Raw genomic sequence first — 17,371 nt, 5'->3', positions numbered from 1 at the left:
CGGAGTCGGGCCGGGCGCTTCCGGCTGGCTCCCAATGACTGCTAATTGGCTCGCTCGCCGCCTCGTCACAATCACTTCCCGGTCACGCCATGGAGGCTCCCGCCGCGGCCGATTCTCACGGACTACGCGTCCCGTGCGGCTCTGCGGCGGCGGAAGCGGAAGCGAGTACGGAGGTACCAGCTGGTCTCCGTAGGGGGGTAGGGGGCTCCATGAATGGAAGCGGCGGCGGCGGCGGGAGCGGCCTGAGCTGGGCGCCGGGGCCAGGGCTGAGGGCTGCCCAGGGCCCGCGCCGCTGCATGGGGGCGGCCCGCGGGCCCTGAGAGGAAGGGCGGACAGGCGGGCTGAGATAGGAGGGGCGGGGTCGGGCGGCCGCAGGCCGGAGGCGCGTCGGGCTGGAGCCGGTCACGATGCCCCGAAGGAAGCAAAGCCACCCGCAGCCCGTGAAATGCGAGGGGGTCAAAGGTCAGGGGTCAGGGGCCTTGAGGGGAGAGGAGCGGGGGTGGGGGTCAGTGGAGTGGGCTCAGGTCATGGTGGAGGGCGACTCTTGAGGGATGAGGTGGGCGATCCCGATTCCTAGCTTCCCACCGAGGCAAGGGAATCAGAGTGGGTCAGTGAGTACGGGAAGTGTGGTCCACGAGGGCTGGCTCCTGAGGGAGAATCCACAAGCCCCCTCCCCTCTTCAGTGGATACTACTGAAGACTCCCTCGACGAAGGACCTGGGGCCCTGGTATTGGAGAGTGATTTGCTACTAGGCCAGGATCTGGAGTTTGAGGAGGAAGAGGAAGAGGAGGAAGGCGACGGCAACAGTGACCAGCTCATGGGCTTCGAGAGAGACTCGGAAGGTGGGTTTTCGGGACTTGGTTAAGGATTTGTGACCGCTGGAGACCCCAGCCCTTCAGCAGGTAGGTTAGGTGAACAGAACATTTCCTGCCACAACTGAGGGCTGGTTTAGTTTATATTTGAGCTCGGTGACTTCATTTGTTTAATGGTCCAATCACTTTCATCACTTTGTTGAGCTGAAGTTCTGAGGCCTGGTCAAAGGTGATATGAATAGGAGGGTGGGTGAATCACATGGAACAACTGATTAAAAGTAAATGTCCTGTCCCTCTCCCAGGCCCATTCCTTATGTGTATTTACTTTTAAGAGGTTCAGGGAAGCAAACTCTCTGTAAATCATTCAACCCAGTACTTAGGTCTAATGTAACCCTTTCACCTGCAGTGTAAGCTCCTTTTGTATTGAGAGGTTTTAGTTTCTGTCTTTATCCTTCCATGTCTCTCTTCCCTGTGATCTTAGCATCACCCTACCCTAATTTGCTGCACTACCCATCCACTTAGCAAGATGTTTTTGAAATTCATTGAGGGGATCCATGTAAATATGAATCTGTTCTTCAGCCAGACAAGTGGTATTACATGCATTACTTTCATTGTCTCCACTTCCCTCCAAATTTTACCTCAGGGATAAGTTTTATTTTACAGCAGCTTATAAAAGGGGCCTTAGCAATAGAGTTTAGAAAAAGTCTTGGGGCTCTCTGCCTTTTGTATTTTTACTTTCTTATCTCAAGAATTAATTACATTATTGATTCATTTCAGTCTGTGGTCCACTGTGAGCCCTTGATCCTTGCTCATTCAGTGAAACTAGATACAGATCAATTCTTCTATCACTAGATTAGTCCAGTCTAAGAGGTAGAAAATTCATGTTGAATTTTCTGGAATTATTGCAGGGGAGACCTTGATTTCTAGGAGGGAACTAAAGGGATCATCAGAGCTAAGAGTGGAGCCAAGCAAGTGGTGAGACCATAAGTGAAAAAGGGAGTGTATGGAGCCTGATCCTACCCCATGCTGATGTCTCTTCTCATGTCTATTTCACCAGGAGACTCTCTGGGGGCCAGGCCTGGGCTTCCCTATGGGCTGAGCGACGATGAGTCTGGGGGCGGCCGGGCACTAAGTGCCGAGAGTGAAGTTGAGGAGCCAGCCAGGGGTCCAGGGGAGGCCAGGGGTGAGAGGCCAGGCCCAGCCTGCCAGCTGTGTGGGGGGCCGACAGGTGAGGGGCCGTGTTGTGGGGCAGGAGGGCCGGGTGGGGGGCCCCTGCTGCCCCCACGGCTACTGTACTCATGCCGCCTCTGCACCTTCGTGTCCCACTACTCGAGCCACCTGAAGCGGCACATGCAGACACACAGCGGGGAGAAGCCGTTCCGCTGTGGCCGCTGCCCCTACGCCTCAGCCCAGCTCGTCAACCTGACACGACATACCCGCACCCATACTGGCGAGAAGCCCTACCGCTGTCCCCACTGCCCCTTTGCCTGCAGCAGCCTGGGCAACCTGAGGCGGCATCAGCGTACCCATGCAGGGCCCCCCACTCCTCCCTGCCCGACCTGTGGCTTCCGCTGCTGTGCTCCACGACCAGCCCGGCCTCCCAGTCCCACAGAGCAGGAGGGGGCGGTGCCGCGGCGACCTGAAGGTAAGAGAGGCCAGGGACCAAAGATCTTGGGACATGGGTGGCTGGTTCTAGGAATGCTTGGATTGGATTCATAGCCCAGGTCTTTGTCCCCACAGATACTCTGCTCCTTCCAGATCTGAGCCTCCATGTGCCACCAGGTGGTGCCAGTTTCCTGCCAGACTGTGGGCAGCTGCGGGGTGAAGGGGAGGGCCTCTGCGGGACTGGATCAGAACCACTGCCAGAGCTGCTGTTCCCTTGGACCTGCCGGGGCTGTGGACAAGAGCTGGAGGAGGGTGAGGGTAGTCGGCTGGGAGCTGCCATGTGTGGGCGCTGCATGCGAGGAGAGGCTGGAGGGGGTGCCAGTGGGGGGCCCCAGGGCCCCAGTGACAAAGGCTTTGCCTGTAGCCTCTGCCCCTTTGCCACTCACTATCCCAACCACCTGGCCCGGCACATGAAGACACACAGTGGTGAGAAGCCCTTCCGCTGCGCCCGCTGTCCTTATGCCTCTGCTCATCTGGATAACCTGAAACGGCACCAGCGTGTCCACACAGGAGAGAAGCCCTACAAATGCCCCCTCTGCCCCTATGCCTGTGGCAATCTGGCCAACCTCAAGCGTCACGGTCGCATCCACTCTGGTGACAAACCTTTTCGGTGTAGCCTTTGCAACTACAGCTGCAACCAGAGCATGAACCTCAAACGTCACATGCTGCGGCACACAGGCGAGAAGCCCTTCCGCTGTGCCACCTGCGCTTATACCACAGGCCACTGGGACAACTACAAGCGCCATCAGAAGGTGCATGGCCACGGTGGGGCAGGAGGGCCTGGTCTCTCTGCCTCTGAGGGCTGGGCCCCACCTCATAGCCCACCCTCTGTTTTGAGCTCTCGGGGCCCACCAGCCCTGGGCACTGCTGGCAGCCGGGCTGTCCATACAGACTCACCCTGAACTAGGTCCTTCTTCCCCATGTTTTATACAGACGGACTAGAAGCCACCTTCTTCTTCCCCCGCTGGCCAGGGGCTCCACACAGACTAACCTAGGCACTATAAGGACCAGCCCAACCCCATGGGCAGGGGGCCATATGGACCAGGGGGCCTTGCCTTGACTGATGCGCTTGATGAGATCAGTGAGAAGGGCCCTGAATTCACCTCCACTGCTCCCAGGGGCTGTGGACAACCTGGCTGGAGGACTGCCCAGCCTCCCACCTGTTTATTTAACTTATTTCAGTGCTTTATAATAAAGGAAACACTAACAAAGCCATGTCTATGCTGAATTGGCAATGGCAGGCAGTTTAGCCTTACCCTTAGCATAGTAGTCCATGCTGTGATGGGGAAAGCAGGGGCAGTGAGAGGGAACCAGAGGTAGGCAGCAATCAGGCTGAGTTTAATGATAGGGAACTGGGCCACACCAAACACAGACCTCTGCCCATCCCCTTGGCCTTTGGCCCATGGCTCCAAGAAGCCAGAAGTGGCTCAGGGAGCTGTGGTTCCTCCCCAAGGCAGGTAGCCATGGTCCCTTGGACTTTGTGCAAAATACTAAATGCTAATTTGGCATCGAGGGCCAGCTCTGAAAAGAGAAGGGGCCATCCTTTGTGCAGCCAGCCCAGGGGACAAGGAAAGGTAGGTTAAGAGGCCCCTGGCCAAGAGAAAAGCAGAAAGTAGAAAGGCAGGGAAGGAAAAGACCCTCCTCCCCCGCGAGCTTGGGGGACACAGGCACAGGGCAAGTTTCAATTCCTCTGGGGTAGAGGGCAGACATCCAAGCAGTGGAGATTACAGATCCTCATCTCCAATGCCCTCGAAGGCAAAATTGCCGTGGACATCACTGGCACTGGCATCTGTGCTGGGACTGCCAATTCCCCGCAAGCTCACGGCACTCAGCTTACTCTGTAACAAAGGCAGGGTGGAGTCAGAGAGCTTGGGTGTGCAAGATTCCCCAACACCAACCTCACCAACCCTGGAACTCACTGAGAGTTTGACCATAGATTCCCGCGTGGCATCAGGTGACTCCTGGGGAAGAAGAGGCAGAGGTGTCAGAAACTCACTAGGAGAGGTGAGGCAGGGCTGAGAGCCAGGGTTCTGACCAGGAGGTAATACTTACAAGCAGTGGTGGGGATTTCACTGCTTGCTGGCTGTCTGAACGTCTCAGAGTGCCCCCTACCCGCCGGCGCAGCATCTGGGGACATACAAGGTGCCGGTGAGGACAGGATCACTTCCCCTCTCAAGAGAAGCCTCATACCTAGGACAAAAGGCAGGGGGAGCACACCCACTCGCTGCTCAGTCCACACTTGCTGCCTACCTTCCTGATACTGCCACCAGATTTCTTCACCATCAGCTCATCCACCATGGACTGCAAGCAGATGCTCATCATGATAGCCTGAGGGCAAGAAGAGTGCCCAGCTTGACAAGAGTGGTCACTCTGAGCCCAGCACCACTAAGGGCTCCCACATTGAGTACTGGAAAGCCTACACTTTTATCTAAGGAGCTCCAGAGGAGGCCTGAGGGTAGGTTCACACCTGGGGGCTAGTGATGGTGACCCACTGTAGCCGGTCCTTGCTCATGAGGTATTCAAAAGCCAGTTCCAGACGCACCTCACCCCGGCCCCGGCCTGGGCTACTTGTGCCTCCACTGGGCAATGGCACCTGGGAGAGGAAGGGGAATTAGGCTGAGTTCACTCTGACCAACCTGCCTGCCTCCCTGACCCACTGCAGCCCATGCCTAAACTCAAGGCTTGCCAGGCCCCCATCCCAGGCCTCCCCTTCCTACCCCAACTCACAGAGGAGGTGACCCGCCAGCATCGCATGCGGGTGACCCGGAAGGAGCCTTCTCGGAGTTGCTGGCCAGGCAGACGGAGCTGGAGGCTGAGCTCACTGTTGCCTGCACTCACCACCACAGGACAGTCCTTCTCTGGGAAGTCAGCCACACAGGCATCAAAGCGCAGATAGCCATAGTGCCGCAGCGTCTGGGCCAGTCTCAGGAACTGAAAAATGGTCATCACGTGGGGTAGACTGGGGGGGCAATGGGGTGGCTCAGACAAAGCAACCCTTTGGAGGGAGACAGAGAGGCAGGGCTCACCTCCTTCTTGGAGACTTTCTCTTGCAGAGATTTGAGTTGCCGGTGCTGTTCCTTGGTGACCAAGATCCACCCACGCTCAATATCTGATACTGTCTATAGTAGAGACAAGGGGCAGGCAGTAGGAGGTCCCAGTCAGCAATCCAAGGAAAGTGTCTACAGTTACCTCTGTCCAGCCCGACCCCTAGCCCCACACTTGAGTGACCTCTTTGCAGTAAGTCCTGGATCTTATCAGCTTAATAAAAGTAGGGAGAGTAGATGTTGTGCCAGCAGCACTGATAGTATTCTAGGAACTTCCCCATGAACTGGGAACAAAGACATGAGAGGAGTTTTCTTGGGAGAGTGAGTCACCAGAGTTATATTCTTCAGGGGAAGGGTTCTGAGGCAGCTCCAAGCTCACCTGAGCATAAAGCAGGTTCAGGCCAACCCGGTTCTCCATGACATCGTCATCATAGGCAGAGTCCCAGTAACTGTGAGGCCAAGGGGTGGAAAGGGGTAATGGGGTTAAGCTGGGGTAAGGCAAAAGGTAGAATGGAAAATGGGCAAAACAGGAACAATCTGGAACTATCAGGGGCTAACGGTATACTGGAAGGAAGCTTGGGAGGCCTGGCAGAAACACCCAGCACTGTACCCCCTTGTCCAGATTATTCTGTCTCAATATGCAGCCCAATAATCCACTCTAGCATGGCACCCCCCCAACCCCCGTTCCAGGCCCAGCCCTGACCTCTTCCTGAGCACAATCTTATACTCTTGACTCCGAAGACTGGAAACAGACACATAAGGCAGCTCAAACTCTTGCAACTTCCGTACAACTATGGGTTTTTTAAATTAAAAAAAAAAAGGAAAATGTAATGAGATTAAAAGGAAGGAGTCAAGAAAGTAGTGCCCTGAGGCAATGCTCATGGGGGGGGGGGGGGGGGGGGGAGGAGTTAGAGGGGCTGCAGACTCACTACTGGAAGTACAATGAAGCAGTCAAGTCCAGAGAAACTCACAAGAAAAGGCTCCATCCTCTTTTTCTCGAACTAAGAATAGACTAAAGTATCCAATCAAGTCATCTGGAAGATCCAGCTTTGCAGCTACAGCCTGGGGACGGGGATAGAAGTATAGTTCATCATACGGGCTGGTTCCAATCATTCTCCAAGCCCAGGACCCTGGGGTGCAGCGGGAGAAGGGACAGTGCTGAACAAGCGCCTCACCTCCAGGACGTCCTCAGTTTGATCTGAAGTTAGCACGTTGACCAGAACTTTCTGCCCGTTGCTGAGCAGCACTTCCAAGGATACCTCCTCTGTGGGGACCTGCTGTGTCTCCTGTTGTGAGCATACATGGGGATTGGAGGCACTGCCTTGTCCCTTGCCCTGACCTATGTCCAACTCTATTTCTAGGTCTCTTTGGTATCTTTATTCTCAGCTGCTTAAATACAGGCTGGGATTTCTTTGATTTCATGGGAATTAGCAGAAGTTCCATTTAATTAAAAAAGATGACTTCTCTGTTATTATACTAAAATGACATGGCCTGGCCGGGCATGGTGGCTCACACCTGTAATCCCAGCACTTTGGGAGGCCAAGACGGGAGTTTGTGACCATCCTGGCCAACATGACAAAATCCCATCTCCACTAAAAATACAAAAATTAGCCAGGCATGGTGGCGGGCATCTGTAATCCCAGCTACTTGGGAGGCTGAGGCAGGGGAATTGCTTGAACCCAGGAGGCAGAGGTTGCAGTGAGCTGAGACTGCACCACTGCACTCCACCCTGGGCAAGACAGTGAGACTCTGTTTCAAAAAAATAAAAAGCTCCTTTCCTTAAATCTTGGTCCCACCCAAAGCCCTACCTGTTGTGCCCGACGCAGGAAACTGTTGAAGGTCTCGCTGCTCCCAAGCAATGGGTCTTGCCGAACTATGGGGACAAGAAAACAATATTACAGGAACTTAGGACTCACTCTTGGCTCCCCAGTCCTCCACTCAGTAGGTTCTCCAGACCCCATTTCCTGGGCTGATGGTGGCCTGCCACATCCCCCAGCTGGCCTCACCTCACTCACTGTTTGCATAAATTCTTCACCTGCCCCACCCTTGGCTGTCATATAGGTGAGTCCAGTCTATAGAACTAGGGAAATAACAATGATGTTAATCTAAAGCACATCAGATACAAATTAAGTTCTCTCCACTGATCTTAATTTAAGACTAGTGTTATACGAGTATTTCTCATAGATGTTAGTGCCCAAATTGTTTTGCTAGTACATAGAGTTACATATCCTTGTAGACTATTTACTTTGCTAATTACGTAACAGATCAAACAAGAGGCTTCCCAGATCTAGAAATTAAATCAGGCCCTTCTACAGAACCAGCTATTTTCAAGTCTCTCCCCATAGTCCTCAGTATAGTCAACCTAAAGTTTCCTGCAACCACTCACCAGCTTGCATGTACTTCTCTAACTGCTCTCTCCTCTGTTCTACCTCAGCAGGAGTCAGAGAGAAAAGCTTCTTTGGGGGGAATGCAGGAAGCACATTGGCCCCATACTCCTTCCGAAGCTATTTAGAGAAAGAGACACAACCCTTCACATAAACACAGAAAATCAGAGGAGGCAATCTACACTCATAATGTTCTCTTGAGCACCCCTCCCTTCCCTCAGTCCCTGCTCCCCTATCTATCCTGGTCATCTGAGAAACAATTCCTTTGGCAGTGGTAACATCTCAAGGGAGCTGTCCTCGATATAAGTTGTTCTCTATCTTATTGTGTACAAGTCAACCCCTTTACAGTATGGGGAGGATTTGTACTGGGCCAGGACCCATAGGGATCCCCTTGACCACCTAGCAAGACTGTTCACTGAACCCTCACAGGAAGCAAAGGGCTTCATAATGTGTACAGTTAATAGCTAAGTCTGTTCACAAAGTATCTTAGAATTTAAAGGGACTTTGCAGATCAAAGAATTCATCTTTCAGTTGTAGAAACTTAGGACCAAAGTAACGCCCAGGCGCGGTGGCTCACGCCTGTAATCCCAGCACTTTGGGAGGCCAAGGCGGGCAGATCACTCAAGGTCAGGAGTTCAAGACCAGCCTGGCCAACATGGTGAAACCCTGTCTCTACTAAAAATACAAAAATTAGCTGGGTGTGGTTGGTGGGCACATGTAATCCCAGCTACTCAGGAGGCTGAGGCAGGAAAATCGCTTGAACCCGGGAGGCAGAGGTTGGAGTGAGCTGAGATCATGCCGCTGCACTTCAGTCTAGGCTACAAAAGCAAAATTCCATCTCAAAAAAGAAGAGAGAGAAAAAAAAAAAAAGAACTCAGGTAACTTGCTCAGGGTTGTACAACTAATTATCAATAGAAATCTACTGAGTTAAATAGACTTTACAGTCTGGTAAGGAAGGAGGACAGATACTGCATCACAGATACATAACGATAACTGTAACAGCTAGAGCATGGAAACGAGCCAAAGAACACAAAAGGAAATTGGTGAATCGTTTGTATAAGCAGGGAAAGGAATTTCAAGTTGCAGCTCAGATGACAGAAGGCATGTGCTTTGACAGCCTGGGTGGAGGTAGCAGGGGGTAGGGGATGGTTTGTCCATGCAAGGGTAAAAAGGCTACTAGAGCAGGAAGACTGGACAGAGAACCAGGATATGAATACAGGAAAGAGCAGTTGTTGCGCAGACATTAAGCTTCTTAGGGAGTTCCCCGGAAATGTCAGACAAGACAAACCAGGACCCTTCCCTGTGGCAATGATTAAAGGGGAACTACAGCCTACGGGAACAAGAGCGGGTAAAGGGAGACACAGATGCCCATGTGTAGGGAAAGGCTTGAAGCTGTTTCAAGGCAGGGGTGCTAGTCCCACCTGCTCGTGCAGACCAAGGAGCTGGCTGTAGCGCACCCGACAGTGCAGGACTCCATTCACGTGTATGTTATAGGCCTGAGGACACAAAAGTAGTCAAGCATTTTAGGGTTGCGGTCTGCGCAACCCCCTTGAGAACCTTGGCAGAAAGTTGCCTGGCAACTCCGCCAGAGTAACGCGCTAATCTCCCGAGGGTTAGTTCGCTTGTTTTCCCCAGGGCCACGTCCCAAAAATGAAGAGCCAGTCGGGGGAAATTCGGACGCTTGTGTTGCAGTCTCCCTGCCCAAGAAGCCAGTGACGCCCACCAGAGCAGCTGCGGCCTAGCTGTGGGAGGCGACCCGGCAGAACTAAGGGCCTATAGGAGCTCCGGCGACCACTGTACGAATCAGACACACGAGATAAGCTCCTAGAGAGGCCGTCGGGAGTAGGCAGCCCAGGACCAGGCCCGAAGGGTGGCGGTCAGGCCTCGGAGGTGGCTCCAGAGGGCTCGGGCCCGTTATCCCCGCCCCTGCCCGGCCCGGCTTCGGCCGCTCCTCACCACGTAGGCGGAGCCGCCGCTGTCCCCGCTGCGGGACTCGGTTTCAGGAATGGAAAAGTGCATGTTCCCTACGGCAGGGCCCTGCCGGACTCCGGACTGTGAGGGCCGCAGCGGCTCTGCACGCTCCCCTCCGCTGCTCAGCGAGTCTCCGCAGCCTCACTCGCCATTTTGGGAGCCCTGCGATCCGAAGTGGGGAGGCGGTGGGACGTCGGCTCCGGGACGCAGCCGCTTGTACATGCTGGGAACTGTAGTCTATAGGGCAAGAGCCGCCTTTCGGGACCGGGAGCCCAAAGCACACTTGGCCCTCGTTGTGACCCGTAGTGCGGGGCGGGGACGGGGCGGGGTGGGGCCCCATGGTCCATCGGAAGTTGTAGTCCAATTGGGGCTGCACGCTTCGCTTCGGTGGCTCAGCCTCCCGCCTAGGTGGCGCTGTGGACCCAGCGGCCGCGGAGCCTGGCAGCGGGGCGGCTTCGTGACCGCGGCGGGCGGAGCCTAGGACTGAGGGCGATGGCTGCCGTGGCCGTGGCTGTTCGCGAGGGTGAGTGAAGGGCTGGGCCTGCCTACCGGTACGGGGTCGACGAGCTTCGGATAGCTAGTGCCGGGCCCTGAGCGCTTTTGGGCGCCGCCGCTCCGTTCCGGCGCCACGCTGGGCTCCGGTCTACACATTCTCGAGCGCAGTCCCGCGCCGCTGCACCGGCTGGTTCCTGTGAGGAGGGTCGATGACCCCTCCTTTCCTTTGATCCGCCGCGCAGTGCGTCCCCACGCGGATCCCTGGCTTGCCTCGCGCCTGGCTGCGGAGCCGTGGTCATGCCAACCCAGCAGCCGGCTGCGCCGAGTACGAGTGCCCTCAAACCCTCCCGGAGTCTCTCTGGCTCACTTTGTGCCCTGTTTTCTGATGCAGACTCGGGATCCGGGATGAAGGCGGAGCTTCCCCCTGGGCCTGGGGTAAGTGAGGCTTCCCTCCCAAGCCGCCAGCCAAGCGCTACGCAGGAGGCTATGCCAGGTTTATTCCGCCCCAGCTCCCATCCCGTTTCAGTTTATTTCTCAGTAAGCCAGGCGATTTTACAGAGTTCTTGCAACCCTAGCGATATGTGATTCTGTCCCTGGAGGAGAAACTTCAGTCTCTGGATGTAAACTTGTAACAGGTAGCTTGTAGAAGTTAGGGAGAACTAGGGATTTTAAATCATGTGGAAATCTTGTAAGCATCCAATAGTGTTTGTTCCCCTTTGGAATTGTTGGGGAAGAGCAGTATCCTATGTCTGTGTCTCAGGCAGTGGGGAGAGAAATGACCAAAGAAGAGAAGCTGCAGCTTCGGAAGGAAAAGAAACAGCAGAAGAAGAAACGGAAGGAGGAAAAGGTGGCAGAACCAGAAACTGGCTCTGCTGTATCTGCAGCCCAATGTCAAGGTGCGGGTTTTTTTTAAAGGGCTGGGGTGTGGAGCTGGTAGAGGGATATGGTGGGAGAGAGAAGGGAGAGACAGGATAAAGTTGGTTTGAGCAAGTGTGTAAAGCAAAGAGGTTTAGATAAACAAGGAGAGAAGCTAGTTTTGGCTGGGGTACGGATATTGCCTGCAGACAGCTTGGGCACCTTTTTTTAACAAATGCTTTTAGTAGGCCCAACCAGAGAACTGCCAGAATCGGGCATTCAGTTGGGTACGCCTGGGGAGAAAGTTCCAGCTGGTCGGAGTAAGGCTGAACTTCGGGCTGAGCGTCGAGCCAAGCAGGAGGCTGAGCGGGCCCTGAAACAGGCAAGAAAAGGAGAACAAGGAGGGCCACCTCCTAAGGCCTGCCCCACCACCTCCAGCACAGCTGGAGAAACCCCCTCAGGTATTTTCCCTTCATTTTGAGACCTCTGTTACTCCTAATTCTAACACCAGCTCAGGCTACCCTGTAATAAAACAGCTCTCCCCTCTCATTCTCACCTTGGGACCCAGAGTTCTGAATTCTTCCCACAACCCCATCATCCTATCCCCATTTCCTTGTCTATCCTATTCTCCCGTTTCCCCCACCTCATCCTGTTTTTCTTGATGCCCCTTATACCCTAAGAGAAAATTACCCATTTCAAGACCTACAGTGTCCTGAAAACAGGATCATTATCTTTCAGGAGTGAAGCATCTCCCTGAGTACCCTCAGGTTGATGACCTACTTCTGAGAAGGCTTGTTAAAAAACCAGAGCGTCAGCAGGTAGGAAGTGGGTTTGGTGCCTGGCTAGAAAGAGCCTAGGGAAATGGACTGGAGTGGGGAAAGGTGCTGGGAACAAAGTGAGACCTTGGAGAAGGATGGGTGCTTGGGTCAGAGTAGCGTTACTGTTCACTTTCCTTCCAGCTTTATCTCAACATTTTAAAACTCTGGACCATTGGTGCTGTTCCCCTGTTTTGTCTAGGTTCCTACACGAAAGGATTATGGATCCAAAGTCAGTCTCTTCTCTCACCTACCCCAGTACAGCAGACAAAACTCTCTGACCCAGTTTATGAGGTAGGATCCTATAACATTGTCGTAACTTTTGAGTCTGAGGAGTTTTAGTAAGTCAGTATTGAAAGTGAATAGTAATCTGAGATTGGCTCTGTGGGACGAAGTATGAACCCAAGGCAGAACTCTAGAGGAACTGGGGAGATCTGTGCTAGTGAAGGAAGTTCCTTTTCATCAGGGGCAGGTGGGCAGTAGGTGCTCAAGCTCCCTTTCAAAGTATGTGACACCGCCATCCCATCAGCATCCCATCCTCTGTGATCCACCCAGCCATGGTGCGACTCGGCCTGCAGTACTCCCAGGGCCTGGTCAGTGGCTCCAATGCCCGGTGTATTGCCCTGCTTCGTGCCTTGCAGCAGGTATGTCCCATCCTGTTCTCTCTTATGATCCAACCCCAACTCCCCCAACACTACCCCAGCTTTTGTCACCCAAGGTCATCTCTGGGGGACAGGGGGAATACTCCCACCCTCAGAACATTTTCCTCAGTGAAGCTTACCCCTAATTTTCCTTCAGAGGTCTTTATTAAGGGGCATTTTGCAGATCAATTTGTATACTCTGTAGGTGATTCAGGATTACACAACACCGCCCAATGAAGAACTCTCCAGGGATCTAGTGAATAAACTAAAACCCTACATGAGGTAGGGACAACGACTATAAGTCCACTCCCACCTCACCCAATCTTTGTCCTGTACTTTTTCCTGCTTTCCTATCTCTGTTTTCATTTTCTGTTTTATTTTCTTTTCAAAGACATTTTTTAAAATGTGAAAGCTTTGTTAGTTGTGCAGAGTTGCACAGAGGTAAGGTATTGCTGTTGCATTATAGCTTCCTGACTCAGTGCCGTCCCCTGTCAGCAAGCATGCACAACGCCATCAAGTTTCTTAACAAGGAAATCACCGGTGTGAGCAGTTCCAAGCGGGAAGAGGAGGTGATGAGTATGAGAAATGAGGAAGGCATGCACCGTGGGTAGAATTAAGAAACATGTTCAGAACTCCTGGGAGGGCCAACATAAGCCTTTTTTGCCCTGGTCAAGGGTTAAGGAAGGGTTTGGGCATTTTGCCTTGTGCCATCTCTTGGTCCCCTGTCATTATACACATGTTCAAGCACCTGGCATGATCATCATCAGGAGAAAAGAGTCCCTTTCTTGTTCACTAAGCATTTTACTCCATTTAGGCCAAGTCAGAACTTCGAGCAGCCATTGATCGGTATGTGCAAGAGAAGATTGTGCTTGCAGCTCAGGCAATTTCACGCTTTGCTTACAAGAAGATCAGTAATGGAGATGTGATCCTGGTATATGGATGGTATGGTCCAGACCCTATGAGCAAATTGGGGAGTTGGAATGATCTGAAGAAGGATTACCCACTTGCCTTTGGGAATAAGTTAGTCATCAGTTAGTGACATTTATAACTGAATCCTCCTCTTCATTTACTCTAGCTCATCTCTGGTATCACGAATTCTTCAGGAGGCTTGGATAGAAGGCCGGCAGTTTCGGGTGGTAGTGGTGGACAGCCGGCCACGGCTGGAAGGAAGGCACATGCTACGTTCTCTAGTCCGTGCTGGGGTCCCGGCCTCCTACCTGCTGATTCCTGCAGCCTCCTACGTGCTCCCAGAGGTGAGTACAGAAGAAAAGGACTCCAAAGTTGGAGATAAAAAGGTGTAGTAGTATAGACATAATCTCACCTTCCCAAAGTTACAGTTTTGTTTCGTAACTTTTGTCTAAGATGGAGTGCAGTGGTATGATCATAGTTCACTGCAGCCTTGACCTTCTGGGCTCAAGTGATCCTCCCACCTCAGCCTCTGAATAGCTGGGATAACTGGTGTGCACCACCATGCCCATGTAATTTTTTATTTTTCTTGTAGAGATGGGATCTTGCTATATTGCCCAGGCTGGAACTCCTGGGCTCAAGCAGTTCCCCCTTCATTGGCCTCCCAAGGTACTGGGATTACAGGCATAAGCCACTGTGCCCAGCCACAGTTATTTAGAAATATTAGAATTATATAGTCCTGGCCTGGTGCTGGGGCTCATGCCTGCAGTCTCAGCACTTTGGGAGGCCAAGGCGGGAGGATCACTTGAGCCCAGGAGTTCAAGACCAGCCTACTCAACATTATGAGACCTTGTCTCCACAAAAAATAAAAAATTAGCTGGGCCTGGTGGCATGTGCATGTAGTTCCAGCTACTTACGAGGCTGAGGTGGGAGGATCACTTGAGCCCAGGAGGTTAGGGCTACAGTGAGCTGTGATTGCACCACTGCACTCCAGCCTGGACGACAGAGTGAAACTCTGTGTTAAAAAAAAGAATTACATAGCCCTGTTTGTATTTAATTGGAAAAACACTGACAGTGTGTTACACTGTCATTACATTAAACTAGCAACCATGAAGAGGGAACAGGACAAAAGTAACTTCAAAGTTTAGTGTTCCTATGGGAGATTTGGTGGGTCAGTGGGCAGGTGTTTTCACAGAAGAGCCATCATTAAGGTGGTTTCACAGAAGAAAAACCATCATTAAGATTTATTACTTGTCTCTTTTTCCTTCCCTTCTTTTCACAGGTGTTGAGATTTATTAATTGTCTTAATGTTGCTGTCCTGTAAGTAGGGGACATTATTCTGCACTGGTACAACAATGACATTCTTTTCTTCCTCTTCTCCTGTCAAACAAACAGGTTTCCAAGGTGCTATTGGGAGCTCATGCACTCTTGGCCAACGGGTCTGTGATGTCTCGGGTAGGGACAGCACAGTTGGCCCTGGTGGCTCGAGCCCATAATGTGCCAGTGCTGGTTTGCTGTGAAACATACAAGTTCTGTGAGCGTGTGCAGACTGATGCCTTTGTCTCTAATGAGCTAGGTAAGGAGGGCAGAAGAGAAGCCTCCAGCTACCTGTGAAGACTTGAGGGAGAGGGAGAGGGGTGGTTAAACTGGAACTTCTTTTCTGAAATAACATAATGGGTACACCTTCCATTGCAGATGATCCTGATGATCTGCAGTATAAGCGGGGAGAACATGTCACACTGGCTAACTGGCAGAACCACGCATCCCTGCGGTTGTTGAATCTAGTTTATGATGTGACTCCTCCAGAGCTTGTGGATTTGGTGATCACAGAGCTGGGGATGATCCCTTGCAGTTCTGTACCTGTTGTCCTACGAGTCAAGAGCAGTGACCAATAAGGGGGAAACAGGGTTAATAAATGCCATATTCCCTATCCTCAGCAACTCTGCTGCCTTTGTTTCTCTTTTAGCATCTCCACCACTTAAGTTAGGAATTCAGACTCCACAACCCCTTTTATCACCTGCTACAAACCTCAGACCTTTGTGGAGACCCTCTCAGGTAACTAGCTCCATGCCAGTACATCGGGGCTAATGTGAAGGTCAGTATAAAGAACAAAAACTAGGCCAGGCGCGGTGGCTCAAGCTTGTAATCCCAGCACGTTGGGAGGCCGAGGCGGGTGGATCACGAGGTCAAGAGATTGAGACCATCCTGGTCAACATGGTGAAACCCTGTCTCTACTAAAAATACAAAAAATTATCTGGGCGTGGTGGCACGTGCCTGTAATCCCAGCTACTCAGGAGGCTGAGGCAGGAGAATTGCTTGAACCCAGGAGGCGGAGGTTGCGGTGAGCCGAGATCGCACCATTGCACTCCAGCCTGGGTAACGAGAGCAAAACTCCGTCTCAAAAAAAAAAAAAAAAGAAACAAAAACTACCCAAATCATCAGTCATTCACTGAGCATCTACATGTCAGACACTTAACTAGGTATGAGGAGGAATATGAGGACAAATAGTCCTGGGCTGGGTGCACTGACTCATTCCTGTTATTTCACCATTTTGGGAGGCAAAGGCAGGATTGCTTGAGCCCAGAAGTTTGAGACCAGCCTGGGCAACATGGCAATCCTGTCTCTGCAAAAAATAAAAATTAGCTGGGCATGGTTGTGCTCATCTATTGTCCCAGCTACTCAAGAGGCTGAAGCTGGAGAATTGCTTGAGCCCAGGAGGTCAAGGCTGCAGTAAGCCATGATTGTGCCACCGCACTCCACCCTGTCTCAAAAAAGAATCCTAACTTAATAAATCAGCATTTGTTAAATACTTATTGTGTGTCAGAAACTGTTCTGAACCCTTTCCTACCCAATTAGGAAGATTAATACAACTCTATGAAGGCCAGGCGCTGTGGCTTATGCTTGTAATCCTAGTACTTTGGGAGGCTGAGGCAGGCGGATCACCTGAGGTCAGGAGTTCAAGACCAGCCTGGCCAACATGATGAAACCCTGTCTCTATTAAAAATACAAAAATTAACTGGGCATGGTTGTGCATGCTTGTAATCTCAGCTACTCAGGAGGTTGAGGCAGGAGAATGGCTTGAACCCAGGAGGCGGAAGTTGCAGTGAGTCGAGATCGAGCCATTGCACTCTAGCCTGGGCGACAAAGCGAGGCTCCATCTCTAAAAATAAAAATAATAATACAACTATGAAGTAAATGTGATTTTACAGATGAGATAATGGAAGCACAGAAAGGTTAAGTTGCTTGCCCAAAGCAACACAGCTCAGGTACAGAAAGGTTAAGTTACTTGCCCTAGGTAACACAGCTAGGCAATAGCTAAACCAGGATGTGACCTCAGGCAGTCTGGATCAGAGAATGTGCCATTAACTTTTGTGCTCTATTTCCTTAAGGAGCACCACCTACCTTGGCATAGGAAGATTTCCCTACAATATGAGGTAACCCACTAGTAGTATGAACAAAAGATTGGTGAAGACTTCACAGGTCACATCTAAGGTAGTCGTTGAAAGATAAGTAATTTCCCAGTTGGGAGAAGAAAAAACAAAAGAAACAACTTGAACACAAAGAATAGGCCTTAAAGTGAGTGGCCAGTGTAGAGTCACATAGTATGATGTGGCTAGAACTGAGGTTTAATGTGAATGATCAAGCTGCAAAGGTAAGTTGAGGCCAGATTGTGAGTCCAATCACTGGTTAGCTTAAAATGGAGAGTTATCTATTGGGTATATGTGTATGTGTTTTATTGAATTTTTTTTTTTGACACAGAGTCTCACACTGTTGCCCGGCTGG

General features: G+C 51.8%; 3 protein-coding genes across 9 annotated transcripts; 2 read left to right on the top strand and 1 right to left on the bottom strand.

Moving 5' to 3' along the window:
• Positions 1-104: 104 nt before the first annotated feature.
• On the top strand, positions 105-3,703 carry ZNF513 (zinc finger protein 513). Of its 2 annotated transcripts, none has more exons than XM_012475377.2 (4): positions 105-173; positions 684-842; positions 1,870-2,457; positions 2,553-3,703. In XM_012475377.2, the coding sequence occupies exons 2-4, from the start codon at positions 818-820 to the stop codon at positions 3,377-3,379; spliced, it is 1,440 nt and encodes a 479-aa protein (XP_012330800.1). In that variant the 5' UTR covers positions 105-173; positions 684-817; the 3' UTR covers positions 3,380-3,703. The 2 variants fall into 2 exon arrangements, with proteins under 2 accessions (XP_012330800.1, XP_012330798.1); XM_012475375.2 differs by lacking the exon at positions 105-173 and adding an exon at positions 369-462.
• Positions 3,704-3,794: 91 nt separating this feature from the next.
• SNX17 (sorting nexin 17) lies at positions 3,795-10,140 on the bottom strand. Its single transcript, XM_012475378.2, has 15 exons — positions 9,862-10,140; positions 9,327-9,401; positions 7,908-8,025; positions 7,330-7,394; positions 6,697-6,807; positions 6,493-6,583; positions 6,225-6,312; positions 5,901-5,970; positions 5,504-5,596; positions 5,205-5,408; positions 4,945-5,070; positions 4,728-4,805; positions 4,530-4,604; positions 4,397-4,438; positions 3,795-4,315 (listed from the first exon to the last, which is right to left on the bottom strand). Exons 1-15 carry the CDS (start codon positions 9,922-9,924, stop codon positions 4,202-4,204), a joined length of 1,413 nt encoding a protein of 470 aa, XP_012330801.1. The 5' UTR covers positions 9,925-10,140; the 3' UTR covers positions 3,795-4,201.
• A 195-nt stretch (positions 10,141-10,335) lies between these two features.
• EIF2B4 (eukaryotic translation initiation factor 2B subunit delta) lies at positions 10,336-15,524 on the top strand. 6 transcript variants are annotated; one of them, XM_012475374.2, is made up of 13 exons: positions 10,336-10,399; positions 10,763-10,806; positions 11,132-11,267; positions 11,475-11,687; positions 11,965-12,044; positions 12,244-12,335; positions 12,571-12,685; positions 12,888-12,964; positions 13,149-13,251; positions 13,497-13,624; positions 13,758-13,935; positions 14,984-15,164; positions 15,284-15,524. In XM_012475374.2, exons 1-13 carry the CDS (start codon positions 10,369-10,371, stop codon positions 15,481-15,483), a joined length of 1,578 nt encoding a protein of 525 aa, XP_012330797.1. In that variant the 5' UTR covers positions 10,336-10,368; the 3' UTR covers positions 15,484-15,524. The 6 variants fall into 6 exon arrangements, with proteins under 6 accessions (XP_012330797.1, XP_012330796.1, XP_021530124.1 ...); XM_012475373.2 differs by having other exon boundaries at positions 11,472-11,687; XM_021674449.2 differs by having other exon boundaries at positions 10,345-10,399; positions 11,472-11,687; positions 12,597-12,685.
• The last annotated feature ends 1,847 nt before the right edge of the window (positions 15,525-17,371 follow it).

The sequence above is a fragment of the Aotus nancymaae genome, unplaced genomic scaffold (genome assembly GCF_030222135.1).
Source record: "Aotus nancymaae isolate 86718 unplaced genomic scaffold, 86718_ANA_hifiasm-v0.15.2.pri h1tg000057l, whole genome shotgun sequence".
NCBI lineage: Eukaryota > Metazoa > Chordata > Mammalia > Primates > Aotidae > Aotus > Aotus nancymaae.
Note: the sequence above shows the minus strand (reverse complement) of the source record. Positions and strands in the feature narration are given on the sequence as shown.

Coding starts and splice junctions, on each gene's coding strand:
- EIF2B4 (XM_021674447.2), top strand. CDS start 10,669: ATGCCAACCCAGCAGCCGGCTGCGCCGAGTACGAGTGCCCTCAAACCC. Junction 12,336..12,570: donor TCTCTGACCCAGTTTATGAG/GTAGGATCCTAT, acceptor CCATCCCATCAG/CATCCCATCCTCTGTGATCC. Junction 13,625..13,757: donor GTGATCCTGGTATATGGATG/GTATGGTCCAGA, acceptor CATTTACTCTAG/CTCATCTCTGGTATCACGAA.
- SNX17 (XM_012475378.2), bottom strand. CDS start 9,924: ATGCACTTTTCCATTCCTGAAACCGAGTCCCGCAGCGGGGACAGCGGC. Junction 4,439..4,529: donor TGAAATCCCCACCACTGCTT/GTAAGTATTACC, acceptor CTTCTTCCCCAG/GAGTCACCTGATGCCACGCG. Junction 4,316..4,396: donor AATCTATGGTCAAACTCTCA/GTGAGTTCCAGG, acceptor CCTTTGTTACAG/AGTAAGCTGAGTGCCGTGAG.
- ZNF513 (XM_012475375.2), top strand. CDS start 408: ATGCCCCGAAGGAAGCAAAGCCACCCGCAGCCCGTGAAATGCGAGGGG. Junction 463..683: donor GAAATGCGAGGGGGTCAAAG/GTCAGGGGTCAG, acceptor TCCCCTCTTCAG/TGGATACTACTGAAGACTCC. Junction 2,458..2,552: donor GGTGCCGCGGCGACCTGAAG/GTAAGAGAGGCC, acceptor TTGTCCCCACAG/ATACTCTGCTCCTTCCAGAT.